General features: G+C 46.7%; 1 protein-coding gene across 1 annotated transcript in view; it reads right to left on the reverse strand.

Annotated features, from left to right (window-relative positions):
• Positions 1-15,924, reverse strand: part of LOC118376425 (casein kinase I-like) — a 74,042-nt gene that overhangs the window by 38,462 nt on the left and 19,656 nt on the right. Inside the window, exons 2-4 of the mRNA XM_052509526.1 lie at positions 11,515-12,732; positions 5,910-5,979; positions 2,207-2,355 (exon numbers count right to left, since the gene is read on the reverse strand). Coding sequence (XP_052365486.1) covers positions 2,207-2,355; positions 5,910-5,979; positions 11,515-11,745 — 450 coding nt within the window. The 5' untranslated portion in view covers positions 11,746-12,732. The remainder of the gene's footprint in view (positions 1-2,206; positions 2,356-5,909; positions 5,980-11,514; positions 12,733-15,924) is intronic.

Raw genomic sequence — 15,924 nt, forward strand, 5'->3', positions numbered from 1 at the left:
AGAGAGAGAGAGACACCGATTCAGAGAGAGAGAGAGAGAGAGAGAGAGAGAGAGAGAGAGAGAGAGAGAGAGAGAGAGAGAGAGAGAGAGAGAGAGAGAGAGAGAGAGAGAGAGAGAGAGAGAGAGAGAGAGAGAGAGAGAGAGAGAGAGAGAGAGAGAGAGAGAGAGAGAGAGAGAGAGAGAGAGAGAGAGAGAGACAACGATTCAGAGAGAGAGAGAGAGACACCGATTCAGAGAGAGAGAGAGAGAGACCGATTCAGAGAGAGAGAGAGAGAGAGAGAGAGAGAGAGAGAGAGAGAGAGAGAGAGAGAGAGAGAGAGAGAGAGAGAGAGAGAGAGAGACAACGATTCAGAGAGAGAGAGAGAGAGAGAGAGAGAGAGAGAGAGAGAGAGAGAGAGACACACCGATTCAGAGAGAGAGAGAGACACCGATTCAGAGAGAGAACGAGAGACACCGATTCAGAGAGAGAACGAGAGACACCGATTCAGAGAGAGAACGAGAGACACCGATTCAGAGAGAGAACGAGAGACACCGATTCAGAGAGAGAACGAGAGACACCGATTCAGAGAGAGAACGAGAGACACCGATTCAGAGAGAGAACGAGAGACACCGATTCAGAGAGAGAGAGAGAGAGACACCGATTCAGAGAGAGAACGAGAGACACCGATTCAGAGAGAGAACGAGAGACACCGATTCAGAGAGAGAACGAGAGACACCGATTCAGAGAGAGAGACATTGGGTGGAGTTGTTCCCCCTCCGCAAAGCCACTGCATCAGCCATTGCTCTAATTCTGCGAAGGGAGGTCTTTACCAGATTCGGAATTACAGACCAAATCCTCTCTGACCGAGGTCTGCAGTTCATATCAGGAATCTACAAAGAGCTCTGTACCTACTGGGGTGTAATTGCCAAGTTGACCACAGCCTACCATCCTCAGACTAACCTGACCGAGAGGGTAAACCGAACCCTGAAGGGGATGATTGCTTCATTCGTGGGGGATCAGCACACAAGGTGGGATCAGCATCTCCCTGAATTTCGCTTTGCACTGAACTCTGCCGTGCAGGAGACTTCTGGGGTCACTCCCGCCGAACTCCACCTGGGAAGACCATTAAAAGGTCCGATGGACAGTCTTTGCAAAGTTCCAATGTTTCACCTGACTGCCCAGCGTTTGATACCCTACAACACCACCACATTGCCAGAGTGGAGGCCAGCAAAACCAAAGCCAAACAACGACAGCTGAGAAACTATGACAAACATAGACGAGACGTGTGTTTTCCACCCCAGTGTCTGAGTACGTTCACATAATCTGTCAAAGGCATCTAAAAAGTTCACTGCCAAGCTAGCTTCGAGATGGAAAGGTCCATACCGTGTAGTGCAGCAGTTGGGACCAGTGAACTACTTGGTCTGTTTGGAGGACACTGGGGAAGATGTCAGGACAGTGCATGTTGTTGACCTAAAGCCCTGCTACCCTACGGCAGAAGAGCTGGATCGCAGGCAAAAGCAACACCTGCAGGACCTCTTCGTGGAGGACTCTGATGAGGAGGACTTCCCTGGTTTTGTGTAGCAGGAACATGAACAGAGCTCTTTGTAGATTCCTCCAAACGAGCTTCAATGCCATACAACACTCCTTCCGTGGCCTCCAACTGCTCTTAAACGCTAGTAAAACCAAATGCATGCTTTTCAACCGATCGCTGCCTGCACCCGCATGCATCACCACACTAGATGGTTCTGACCTTGAATATGTGGACACCTATAAGTACCTAGGTGTCTGGCTAGACTGCAAACTCTCCTTCCAGACCCATATCAAACATCTCCAATCGAAAATCAAATCAAGAGTCGGCTTTCTATTCCACAACAAAGCCTCCTTCACTCACGCTGCCAAGCTTACCCTAGTAAAACTGACTATCCTACCGATACTCGACTTACCCCTGTGCTGATGAGGTATTCTGGGTGGGGTTACCCTTGTGCTGATCTGTGGGTTTCATAGGGTGTGTATTCCCTTTTCTCTCCACTGGCTATCTGGTGAACAGGCTACACTCTAGGCAGTCTCTTCTGCTGATGTGTGTGGGTCTGGTAGTGGTACTCTCTCTATTCTACTCTTCTCCTTTCGGCAGGGTTAATACCTGCCCGGCGCCCGAACACAATCTTTATCTTTACCCCTCACTAATAATTACCGCTACAAAGTGAAATAAAGAGTGTGCATTTGTACCAGCTGAATAGCGATCATGAGGACGGTCTTGAGGGAGAAGGTTCTGTCACACAGATCAAACAGGTCTTCCAGACTGGGTCCCAGCAGCTCCAGAACCATGGCATTATACTTCCCACAGGGCCCGAAGTAGAATACCTGGGGGACGCCCTCTGCAGAGACAAAGTGAATGGTTTCACAAACACACTGAAGATGCAAGAAAAACAACAGTGTGTGATTACAATAAGACATTGTTTATTTATTTATTTTTTTTAAACAGTAAAACAAAGCTTCAATTGTAACTTAGAATCAAGTGAGTGCTGGTCTCATTTCATTAGGTCAATAGACTGCTATTGCTCTTTAAAGCCAACACCAGTCCTCTTGGTGCCAACGGGGCTATACATTTGGATGAGTCTCCCCCTCTTGCCTGAGTAGCCTCGTGTCTTAGGTCAGTTAGAATCACCACTTTATTTTAAGAATGTGAAATGTCAGAATAATAGTAGAGAGAATGATTTATTTCAGCTTTTATTTCTTTCATCACATTCCCAGTGGGTCAGAAGTTTACATACACTCAATTAGTATTTGGTAGCATTGCCTTTAAATTGTTTAACTTGGGTCAAACGTTTCGGGTAGCCTTTCACAAGCTTCCCACAATAAGTTGGGTGAATTTTGGCCCATTCCTCCTGACAGAGCTGGTGTAACTGAGTCAGGTTTGTAGGCCTCCTGACAGAGCTGGTGTAACTGAGTCAGGTTTGTAGGCCTCCTGACAGAGCTGGTGTAACTGAGTCAGGTTTGTAGGCCTCCTGACAGAGCTGGTGTAACTGAGTCAGGTTTGTAGGCCTCCTGACAGAGCTGGTGTAACTGAGTCAGGTTTGTAGGCCTCCTGACAGAGCTGGTGTAACTGAGTCAGGTTTGTAGGCCTCCTGACAGAGCTGGTGTAACTGAGTCAGGTTTGTAGGCCTCCTGACAGAGCTGGTGTAACTGAGTCAGGTTTGTAGGCCTCCTGACAGAGCTGGTGTAACTGAGTCAGGTTTGTAGGCCTCCTGACAGAGCTGGTGTAACTGAGTCAGGTTTGTAGGCCTCCTTGCTCACACACGCCTTTGCAGTTCTGCCCACAAATTCTCTATAGGATTGAGGTCAGGGCTTTGTGATGGCCACTCCAATACCTTGACTTTGTTGTCCTTAAGCCATTTTGCCACAACTTTGGAAGTATCGTTGGGGGTCATTGTCCATTTGGAAGAGCCATTTGCGACCAAGCTTCAACTTCCTGACTGATGTCTTGAGATGTTGCTTCAATATATCCACATAATTGTCTTCCCTCAGGATGCCATCTATTTTGTGAAGTGCACCAGTCCCTCCTGTAGCAAAGCACCCCCACAACATGATGCTGCCACCCCGTGCTTCACGGTTGGGATGTGTTCTTCAGCTTACAAGCCTCCCCTTTTTCCTCCAAACATAACGATGGTCATTATGGTCAAACAGTTATATTTTTGTTTCATCAGACCAGAGGACATTTCTCCAAAAAGTACGATCTTTGTCCCCAGTGCAGTTGCAAACCGTAGTCTGGCTTTTTTTTACGGTGTGGAGCAGTGGCTTCTTCCTTGCTGAGCGGCCTTTCAGGTTATGTTGATATAGGACTCGTTTTACTGTGGATATAGATACTTTTGTACCCGTTTCCTCCAGCAACTTCACAAGGTCCTTTGATGTTGTTCTGGGATTGATTGGCACTTTTCGCACCAAAGTACATTAATCTCAAGGAGACAGAACGTGTCTCCTACCTGAGCGGTATGATGGCTGATTGGCTGATTTCTTTTGATTTTCTCATGATGTCAAGCAAAGAGGCACCGAGTTTGAAGGTAGGCTTTGAAATACATCCACAGGTATGTAAAGTCAGCATTTCACAGTAAGGTCTACCTACACCTGTTGTATTCGGCGCATGTGACAAAATTTGATTTGATTTGAATCCACCAATGTAATGGAAGTTTAATATCAGAAAAACTGTTATAGTGGAGAGCACTTGGTGACTGGTGACTAGCTCAGCCTGTTATAGTGGAGAGCACCTGGTGACTAGCTCAGCCTGTTATAGTGGAGAGCACCTGGTGACTGGTGACTAGCTCAGCCTGTTATAGTGGAGAGCACCTGGTGACTGGTGACTACCTCAGCCTGTTATAGTGGAGAGCACCTGGTGACTAGCTCAGCCTGTTATAGTGGAGAGCACCTGGTGACTGATGACTAGCTCAGCCTGTTATAGTGGAGAGCACCTGGTGACTAGCTCAGCCTGTTATAGTGGAGAGCACCTGGTGACGAGCTCAGCCTGTTATAGTGGAGAGCACCTGGTGACGAGCTCAGCCTGTTATAGTGGAGAGCACCTGGTGACTGGTGACTAGCTCAGCCTGTTATAGTGGAGAGCACCTGGTGACTGGTGACTAGCTCAGCCTGTTATAGTGGAGAGCACCTGGTGACTGGTGACTACCTCAGCCTGTTATAGTGGAGAGCACCTGGTGACTAGCTCAGCCTGTTATAGTGGAGAGCACCTGGTGACTGATGACTAGCTCAGCCTGTTATAGTGGAGAGCACCTGGTGACTAGCTCAGCCTGTTATAGTGGAGAGCACCTGGTGACGAGCTCAGCCTGTTATAGTGGAGAGCACCTGGTGACTGGTGACTAGCTCAGCCTGTTATAGTGAGAGCACCTGGTGACTAGCTCAGCCTGTTATAGTGGAGAGCACCTGGTGACTGGTGACTAGCTCAGCCTGTTATAGTGGAGAGCACCTGGTGACTGGTGACTAGCTCAGCCTGCTATAGTGGAGAGCACCTGGTGACTGGTGACTAGCTCAGCCTGTTATAGTGGAGAGCACCTGGTGACTGGTGACTAGCTCAGCCTGTTATAGTGGAGAGTACCTGGTGACTGGTGACTAGCTCAGCCTGTTATAGTGGAGAGCACCTGGTGACTGTACCTCAGCCTGTTATATCAATATCAAATCTAAATCAAATCAAATGTTATTTACAAGCCCTTAATCAACAATGCAGTTTTAAGAAAAACAATTTTAAAAAATCATATTGAAATATAACAAGTAATTAAAGAGCAGCAGTAAAATAACAATAGCGACACTATAAACTGGGGGCACCGGTACAGAGTCAATGTGCTGGGGCACCGGTTGGTGGAGGTAGTTGAGGTAATATGTACATGTAGATAGAGGTGACTGGATGTATGTATATGGATAATAAACAGAGTAGCAGCAGTGTCAAAATGGAGGACATGGTGGGTACAATGCAAATAGTCCAGGTAGCCGTTTGATTACGTGTTCAAGAGTCTCATGGCTTGAGGATAGAAGCTGTTAAGAAGCCCTTTGGGTCCTAGATCAGTGGTTCCCAGACTGGTTATATTCCCGTACCCCTTCAAACATTCAACCTCCAGCTGTACCCCCTCTAGCACCAGGGTCAGCTGTACCCCCTCTAGCACCAGGGTCAGCACACTCTCAAATGTTGTTTTTTTGACATCACTGTAAGCCTGCCACACACACACTCTCAATGTGGAGAAAATATACAGGGGATACCAGTACCGAGTCAATGTGCGGGGGTACAGTTTAGTTGAAGATATATTTAATTGTTTCCCCCATTATATTGGTGGATTCAATACTACATTTAACAGTTTTCCTGATAATAAACTTCCATTACATTGGTGTTCATGACCACAGAGAATCAATATAATTCTGTGATGTTTCTCACCTGAACTCCCCAGCTGTTTATAGAACCTGTACTCCAGGTGGAGCTGTGGGGCCCGGGACTTGATGGCCTCCTGGAAATGAGATAAACACCATGAGGGTTAGAGGTCAAAACACCATGAGGGTTAGAGGTCAAAACACCATGAGGGTTAGAGGTCAAAACACCATGATGAGGGTTAGAGGTCAAACACCATGATGAGGGTTAGAGGTCAAACACCATGATGAGGGTTAGAGGTCAAACACCATGATGAGGGTTAGAGGTCAAACACCATGATGAGGGTTAGAGGTCAAACACCATGATGAGGGTTAGAGGTCAAACACCATGATGAGGGTTAGAGGTCAAACACCATGATGAGGGTTAGAGGTCAAACACCATGATGAGGGTTAGAGGTCAAACACCATGATGAGGGTTAGAGGTCAAACACCATGAGGGTTAGAGGTCAAACACCATGAGGGTTAGAGGTCAAACACCATGAGGGTTAGAGGTCAAACACCATGAGGGTTAGAGGTCAAACACCATGAGGGTTAGAGGTCAAACACCATGAGGGTTAGAGGTCAAACACCATGAGGGTTAGAGGTCAAACACCATGAGGGTTAGAGATCAAACACCATGATGAGGGTTAGAGGTCAAACAATGGGGATAGCTCATAACCTCATCATAGGAAAGAGACTGTGAATCAATCAATCCCAATAACTCAGTTGGTGGGTGAACGTGTGTCCCCGACTAAGCACGGGTGGTGGGGTTCAGGACCACAGGGGGTTGAGTCATTCATGACACTCAGTGCGCAAGCAAACCACAGACGAGAGGGCTTTCTGAGCAAGTGTGTGTAAAACCAAACCAACAAGCCAAACAGAAACAGATTGCATTTAAACCCACAGGATGTTCTGAACAGCTAACCTTACAACAGCTTTAGAACTACATACATACTGCAGTACTACAACAGCTTTAGAACTACATACATACTGCAGTACTACAACAGCTTTAGAACTACATACTGCAGTACTACAACAGCTTTAGAACTACATACATACTGCAGTACTACAACAGCTTTAGAACTACATACATACTGCAGTACTACAACAGCTTTAGAACTACATACATACTGCAGTACTACAACAGCTTTAGAAATACATACATACTGCAGTACTACAACAGCTTTAGAAATACATACATACTGCAGTACTACAACAGCTTTAGAACTACATACATACTGCAGTACTACAACAGCTTTAGGAATACATACATGCTGCAGTACTATAACAGCTTTAGAACTACATACATACTGCAGTACTACAACGGCTTTAGAACTACATACATACTGCAGTACTACAACGGCTTTAGAACTACATACATACTGCAGTACTACAACAGCTTTAGAACTACATACATACTGCAGGACTACAACAGCTTTAGAACTACATACATACTGCAGTACTACAACAGCTTTAGAACTACAACAGCTTTAGGACTACGTACATACTGCAGGACTATAACAGCTTTAGAACTACATACATACTGCAGGACTACAACAGCTTTAGAACTACATACATACTGCAGGACTATAACAGCTTTAGAACTACATACATACTGTAGGACTATAACAGCTTTAGAACTACATACATGCTGCAGGACTATAACAGCTTTAGAACTACATACATGCTGTAGGACTATAACAGCTTTAGAACTACATACATACTGCAGGACTACAACAGCTTTAGAACTACATACATACTGCAGGACTATAACAGCTTTAGAACTACATACATACTGCAGGACTATAACAGCTTTAGAACTACATACATACTGAAGGACTATAACAGCTTTAGAACTACATACATGCTGCAGGACTATAACAGCTTTATCTAACAGGAATCATAACCAGTAGTATCCACCAGGAATAAGGAATCATAACCAGTAGTATCTACTAGAGGTCGACCTATTAATCGGAATGGCTGATAAATTAGGGCCGGTTTCAAGTTTTCATAACAATTGGGAATCGGTATTTTTGGACACCGATTTAGCCATTTTCTTTATTTAATCTTTATTTAACCAGGCAAGTCAGTTAAGAACACATTCGTATTTTCAATGAGCGGGGCGGCAGCGTAGCCTAGTGGTTAGAGTGTAGAGGCGGCAGCGTAGCCTAGTGGTTAGAGTGTTACGGTTACTAGTCCAACGCTCTAACCACTACCGCCTACGCTGCCGCCTCTACACTCTAACCACTAGGTAAGTAAGCATTTCACAGTGAGGTCTACACAGTACTGACTAGAGGATGGTACTGACTAGAGGATGGTACTGACTAGAGGATGGTACTCTACTGGTACTGACTAGAGGATGGTACTCTACTGGTACTGACTAGAGGATGGTACTCTACTGGTACTGACTAGAGGATGGTACTCTACTGGTACCGACTAGAGGATGGTACTCTACTGGTACCGACTAGAGGATGGTACTCTACTGGTACCGACTAGAGGATGGTACCGACTAGAGGATGGTACTGACTAGAGGATGGTACTCTACTGGTACTGACTAGAGGATGGTACTCTACTGGTACTGACTAGAGGATGGTACTGGCTAGAGGATGGTACTCTACTGGTACTGAATAGAGGATGGTACTGACTAGAGGATGGTACTGGCTAGAGGATGGTACTTTACTGGTACTGACTAGAGGATGGTACTGACTAGAGGATGGTACTCTACTGGTACTGACTAGAGGATGGTACTGGCTAGAGGATGGTACTCTACTGGTACTGACTAGAGGATGGTACTGACTAGAGGATGGTACTCTACTGGTACTGACTAGAGGATGGTACTCTACTGGTACTGACTAGAGGATGGTACTCTACTGGTACCGACTAGAGGATGGTACTCTACTGGTACCGACTAGAGGATGGTACTCTACTGGTACCGACTAGAGGATGGTACTCTACTGGTACCGACTAGAGGATGGTACTCTACTGGTACCGACTAGAGGATGGTACTCTACTGGTACCGACTAGAGGATGGTACTCTACTGGTACCGACTAGAGGATGGTACTCTACTGGTACCGACTAGAGGATGGTACTCTACTGGTACCGGCTAGAGGATGGTACTTTACTGGTACTGACTAGAGGATGGTACTGGCTAGAGGATGGTACTTTACTGGTACTGACTAGAGGATGGTACTGGCTAGAGGATGGTACTTTACTGGTACTGACTAGAGGATGGTACTGGCTAGAGGATGGTACTTTACTGGTACTGACTAGAGGATGGTACTGGCTAGAGGATGGTACTCTACTTCCACCACTCTGTAGGCTACTGACCAACTCAAAGCTCCCCTTAGGTCTGAATACTTATGTAAATGTGATATTTCCTTTAAAAACATTTTTTTTTACAAATTTGCAAGCATTTCTAAAAAACTGTTTTGCTTTGTCATTATGGGGTATTGTGAGTACAGTGCCTTGCAAAAGTATTCATCCCCCTTGGTGTTTTTCCTACTTTGTTGCATTACAACCTTGGAATTTGGATTTCATGTGATGGACATACACAAAACAGCCCAAATTGGTGAAGTGAAATGAAAAAATTACTTGTTTCAAAAAGTATTTTTAAAAACCCCAGAAAAGTGGTCACATGATCTCAGTATATATACACCTATTCTGAAAGGCCCCAGAGTCTGCAACACCACTAAGCAAGAGGCACCACCAAGCAAGAAGCACCATGAAGACCAAGGAGCTCTCCAAACTGGTCAGGGACAAAGTTGTGGAGAAGTCCAGATCAGGGTTGGGTTATAAAAAATAACAAACTTTGAACATCCCACTGAGCACCATTAAATATATTATTAAAAAATGGAAAGAATATGGCACCACAACAAACCTGCCAAGAGAAGGCCACCCACCAAAACTCACAGACCAGGCAAGGAGGCATTAATCAGAGAGGCAACAAAGAGAGCAAAGATAACCCTGAAGGAGCTGCAAAAGCTCCACAGCGGAGATTGGAATATCTGTCCATAGAACAACTTTAAGCCGTACACTACACAGAGCTGGGCTTTACGGAAGAGTGGCCAGAAATAAATAAGCACGTGAGAGACTCCCCAAACATGGAAGGTACTCTGGTCAGATGAGACTAAAATGGAGCTTTTTGGCCATCAAGGAAAACGCAATGTCTGTCACAAACCAAACACCTTTCATCACCCCGAGAACACCATCCCACCATCAACACCATCATGCTGTGGGAATGTTTTTCCATCGGCAGGGACTGGGAAACTGGTCAGAATTGAAGGAATGATGGATGGTGCTAAATACTGGGAAATTCTTGAGGGAAACCTGTTTCAGTGTTCCAGAGATTTGAGCCTGGGACGGAGGTTCACCTTCCAGCAGGACAATGACCCTAAGCATACTGCTAAAGCAACACTCGAGTGGTTTAAGGGGAAACATTTAAATGTCTTGGAATGGCCTAGTCAAAGCCCAGACCTCAATCCAATTGAGAATCTGTGGTATGACTTAAAGATTGCTGTACACCAGCAGAACCCATCCAACTTGAAGGAGCTGGAGCAGTTTTGCCTTGAAGAATGGGCAAAAATCCCAATGGCTGGATGTGCCAAGCTTATAGAGACATACCCCAAGAGACTTACAGCTGTAATTGCTGCAAAAGGTGGCTCTACAAAGTATTGACTTTGGGGGGGATGAATGTTATACGCACTCAAGTTTTAAATTTTTTTGTTTTATTTCTTGTTTGTTTCACCAAAAAAACTTCAAAGTGGTAAGCATTTTGTGTGAATCAAATGATACACACACACCCCCAAAAAAAAAAAATCAAATTTAATTCCAGGTTGTAAGGTAACAAAATAGGAAAAATGCCAAGGGGGTGAATACTTTCACAACCCACTGTAGATTGAGGGGAAAAAATAATTTAATTACATTTTGAATAAGCCTGTAACATAACAAAATGTTTAAAAAGTCAAGGGTCGGAATACTTTCCAAATGCACTGTATGGTTCAACCTCATGTTTATATAATATAACTAAGGTATAGTCTAAATCCAAATTGTTTCCCTCTCAGAGTTCAGAGCACACACTGGACTCTGGCCGAGGAGTAGGGTTGATCCGAGCATTCTGGCCTCACAATGGCAGTCAAGCACCCAAGCTAACAGGCTAAGGTTGGCTAGCTTGCTAGCTACTTCAAATTCAATTTTATTTGTCACATGCACCAAATACAACAAGTGTAGACCTTACTGTGAAATGCTGACTTACAAGCCCTTAACCAACAATTCAGTTTTAAGAAAATCCCTAAAAAAAAAGTAAGAGATAAGAAAAACAAATAATTAACAATAGCGGGGCTATACACAGTCAATGTGTCAATGTGCGGGGGGTACCGGTGTCGAGGTAATTATGTACATGTAGGTAGAGTTATTAAAGTGGCTATGCATAGATAATAAAAGAGTAGCTGGGCATAAAATAAGGGGTCGGGGGCAATGCAAATAGTCTGGGTACCCATTTGTTTATATGTTGAGGAGTCTTATGGCTTGGTCCTAGACTTGGCGCTCCGGGACCACTTGCCGTGCGCTAGCAGAGAGAACAGTCTCAAGGTTCAACCTCCATGTTCATATAATATGTTATAGCATTAGGTCCACTCACCAGTTTGATAGCCACATATTCATTAGTGTACAGGTTCTTCCCCAGGCGTAGCTCTCCAAAGTTCCCACAGCCGATCTTCTTCCCGACCCGGAAGTTAGGGCCCACCATGAGCACCCCGGAGTTGCTCCCCGAGCTGCGACTGCCGTGCCCCGACCGGCTCCCTCCCGTCTTTGACATCCTCTTCCCTTCCTCAGCCTCCCCCTTTCCTCCTCCTCTCTTGTCAAAATCCATAAGTTTGTGGTACCCTGGCCTCTCCACGATTACGCCACTGCCATGCAGTCCTCAGAGCCGCCAAAACATCCACCAGACCGGCAGGGGGGCGTGGAGGGGAATTGAGAGGTGGCGGGAGCCAAGTCACCACACAGTGTAGGACTAGTACTGAATGTGTGAGTGTGAATATACTCTTTATGAGGCCTACGGCTGATAACTACTAATCAAGTTAGCAACAGTGAGGGTAGAGATCAGGTGAACTGATGAGCCATCCTCTTCTGTGGGTCTCTCTCTCTCTCTAAATCACCACCAGCATCATAGCTGCATCTAAACCTAGGACTGGACACACACTAGCTAACTAAGGAAGGAAGGTGCTCCTAGCTAAAGGAAGGAAGGTGCTCCTAGCTAAAGGAAGGAAGGTGCTCCTGGCTAAAGGAAGGAAGGTGCTCCTGGCTAAAGGAAGGAAGGTGCTCCTGGCTAAAGGAAGGAAGGTGCTCCTGGCTAAAGGAAGGAAGGTGCTCCTAGCTAAAGGAAGGAAGGTGCTCCTAGCTAAAGGAAGGAAGGTGCTCCTAGCTAAAGGAAGGAAGGTGCTCCTAGCTAAAGGAAGGAAGGTGCTCCTGGCTAAAGTAAGAAAGGCTATCCTAGCTAAAAGGAAGGAAGGTGCTCCTAGCTCCTGGCTGTGTGATTGATGTGGGCGTCGTCCTCCAGGGCCCACTCCTGGTGAGGTTGTGAAGGTGTAGTCATTCCCAGCGGTCTGATACACCTGGTGGAGCGGTTGGTTGGACAGACGGGCTAACACAACAGCTCTACACCTGGTGGAGCGGTTGATTGGACAGACGGGCTAACACAACAGCTCTACACCTGGTGGAGCGGTTGGTTGGACAGACGGGCTAACACAACAGCTCTACACCTGGTGGAGCGGTTGGTTGGACAGACGGGCTAACACAACAGCTCTACACCTGGGGGAGCGGTTGGTTGGACAGACGGGCTAACACAACAGCTCTACACCTGGGAGCGGTTGGTTGGACAGACGGGCTAACACAACAGCTCTACACCTGGGGAGCGGTTGGTTGGACAGACGGGCTAACACAACAGCTCTACACCTGGGGAGCGGTTGGTTGGACAGACGGGCTAACACAACAGCTCTACACCTGGGGAAGAGACAGAACGTCAACTGTTATAATCAGGGAATACTCCATTAATTAATTAAACAACATAGCAATTCAAATGGATCTCATATACACACAAACAGCTAGGGAGCTATAGCATGCTGTAATTCAACAATGTGTTTAAATCAATCGGTGAGGACGCCAGCTTTCCACTGCTTTCTCATCGAACCACCTTTTCCCATTTCCACAAGCGCCAAGTACAGACATTTCCATTTCTCCAAACTCTGTTTCTAGAGCGTGGTGCCTGGCGCACCGTGTTTCTAGGGCGTGGCGTCTGGCGCACCGTGTTTCTAGAGCGTGGTGTCTGGCCCACCGTGTTTCTAGGGCGTGTTTCAAAAGCGTCTGGCGCACCGTGTTTCTAGAGCGTGGTGTCTGGCCCACCGTGTTTCTAGAGCGTGGTGTCTGGCCCACCGTGTTTCTAGAGCGTGGTGTCTGGCACACCGTGTTTCTAGAGCGTGGTGTCTGGCCCACCGTGTTTCTAGAGCGTGGCGTCTGGCGCACCGTGTTTCTAGGGCGTGGCGTCTGGCGCACCGTGTTTCTAGGGCGTGGTGTCTGGCGCACCGTGTTTCTAGGGCGTGGTGTCTGGCGCACCGTGTTTCTAGGGCGTGGTGTCTGGCGCACCGTGTTTCTAGGGCGTGGTGTCTGGCCCACCGTGTTTCTAGGGCGTGGTGTCTGGCCCACCGTGTTTCTAGGGCGTGGTGTCTGGCCCACCGTGTTTCTAGGGCGTGGCGTCTGGCCCACCGTGTTTCTAGGGCGTGGTGTCTGGCCCACCGTGTTTCTAGGGCGTGGTGTCTGGCCCACCGTGTTTCTAGGGCGTGGTGTCTGGCCCACCGTGTTTCTAGGGCGTGGTGTCTGGCCCACCGTGTTTCTAGGGCGTGGTGTCTGGCGCACCGTGTTTCTAGGGCGTGGTGTCTGGCCCACCGTGTTTCTAGGGCGTGGTGTCTGGCCCACCGTGTTTCTAGGGCGTGGTGTCTGGCCCACCGTGTTTCTAGGGCGTGGTGTCTGGCGCACCGTGTTTCTAGGGCGTGGTGTCTGGCCCACCGTGTTTCTAGGGCGTGGTGTCTGGCCCACCGTGTTTCTAGGGCGTGGTGTCTGGCCCACCGTGTTTCTAGGGCGTGGTGTCTGGCCCACCGTGTTTCTAGGGCGTGGAGTCTGGCGCACCGTGTTTCTAGGGCGTGGTGTCTGGCCCACCGTGTTTCTAGGGCGTGGTGTCTGGCCCACCGTGTTTCTAGGGCGTGGTGTCTGGCCCACCGTGTTTCTAGGGCGTGGTGTCTGGCGCACCGTGTTTCTAGGGCGTGGTGTCTGGCCCACCGTGTTTCTAGGGCGTGGTGTCTGGCCCACCGTGTTTCTAGGGCGTGGTGTCTGGCCCACCGTGTTTCTAGGGCGTGGTGTCTGGCGCACCGTGTTTCTAGGGCGTGGTGTCTGGCGCACCGTGTTTCTAGGGCGTGGTATCGGGCACACAATCCTTCGAGGCCGCGCAGTGTTCCTAGAGTGTGCGCACCTCCCACCTACCTCTATATCGCGCAAGTTGATTGCTTATTCAGTCACTATAGCAGCTATAGGCCTGTATGTCGCTATAGGCCTGTATGTGCACTGCCGGTAAAACGTTTTAGAACACCTACTCATTCAAGGGTTTTTCTTTATTTTTACTATTTTCTACATTGTAGAAAAATAGTGAAGGCATCAAAACTATGAAACGACACATATAATCATGTAGTAACCCCAAAAAAGGTAAATCAAAATAGATTTTATATTTAAGGTTCTTCAAATAGCCACCCTTTTTTGCCTTTAAGACAGCTTGTCACACTATTGGCACTCTCAACCAGCTTCATCTGGAATGCTTTTCCAACAGTCTTGAAGGAGTTCCCACATATGCTGAGCACTTGTTGGCTGCTTTTACTTCACTCAATAAAGTGCGCATTGGTCCGGTTTCTCCTAATTGAATGTGCCGGTTGCTGTGAGTATATATACCCGTTCTTTGTCAATCGAGAGGACTGTTGTGAAGGTAACTTGTTACTTAGGTCTACAACTAATTCTCAGTGGTGAGAGTATGAAAAGCCTGCTATAGGCTTACAGGCGTTTAGCCTTTTGTAGCCGTTTGGTTGCTTCTTTACTACTGTTTATTGTTTTGACGTTTTGTCCATTTGTGTCGAACTAAATACCTAAACGTTGTCCCTTTGTGTCAAATACCAGGTTATCGTCCCTTTGTGTCAAATACCAGGTTATCGTCCCTTTGTGTCAAATACCAGGTTATCGTCCCTTTGTGTTAATACCAGAAGGTTATTGTCCCTTTGTGTCAAATACCAGGTTATCGTCCCTTTGTGTTAATACCAGGTTATCGTCCCTTTGTGTTAATACCAGGTTATCGTCCCTTTGTGTCAAATACCAGGTTATCGTCCCTTTGTGTCAAATACCAGAAGGTTATTGTCCCTTTGTGTCAAATACCAGAAGGTTATCGTCCCTTTGTGTCAATACCAGAAGGTTATCGTTCCTTTGTGTCAAATACCAGGTTATCGTCCCTTTGTGTCAAATACCAGGTTATTGTCCCTTTGTGTCAAATACCAGGTTATCGTCCCTTTGTGTCAAATACCAGGTTATCGTCCCTTTGTGTCAAATACCAGGTTATCGTCCCTTTGTGTCAAATACCAGAAGGTTATCGTCCCTTTGTGTCAAATACCAGAAGGTTATCGTCCCTTTGTGTCCATTACCAGAAGGTTATCGTCCCTTTGTGTCCAATACCAGAAGGTTATCGTCCCTTTGTGTCCAATACCAGAAGGTTATCGTCCCTTTGTGTCCAATACCAGAAGGTTATCGTCCCTTTGTGTCCAATACCAGAAGGTTATCGTCCCTTTGTGTCCAATACCAGAAGGTTATTTTTTATTCATCTGGTACCATCTCTTCACCTGCTCTCCGTTTAGTTTTCCAGGTTCTGTTTTTCCCCCAGTTTTCAGTCTCAAAAATCACACTTCTTATAGAAAAACAACAAAATTCGATGTTGTTATTCCACAACAATGCTTAAACCACTTGAGGT

Source organism: Oncorhynchus keta, unplaced genomic scaffold (assembly GCF_023373465.1).
Source record: "Oncorhynchus keta strain PuntledgeMale-10-30-2019 unplaced genomic scaffold, Oket_V2 Un_contig_4700_pilon_pilon, whole genome shotgun sequence".
Lineage (NCBI taxonomy): Eukaryota > Metazoa > Chordata > Actinopteri > Salmoniformes > Salmonidae > Oncorhynchus > Oncorhynchus keta.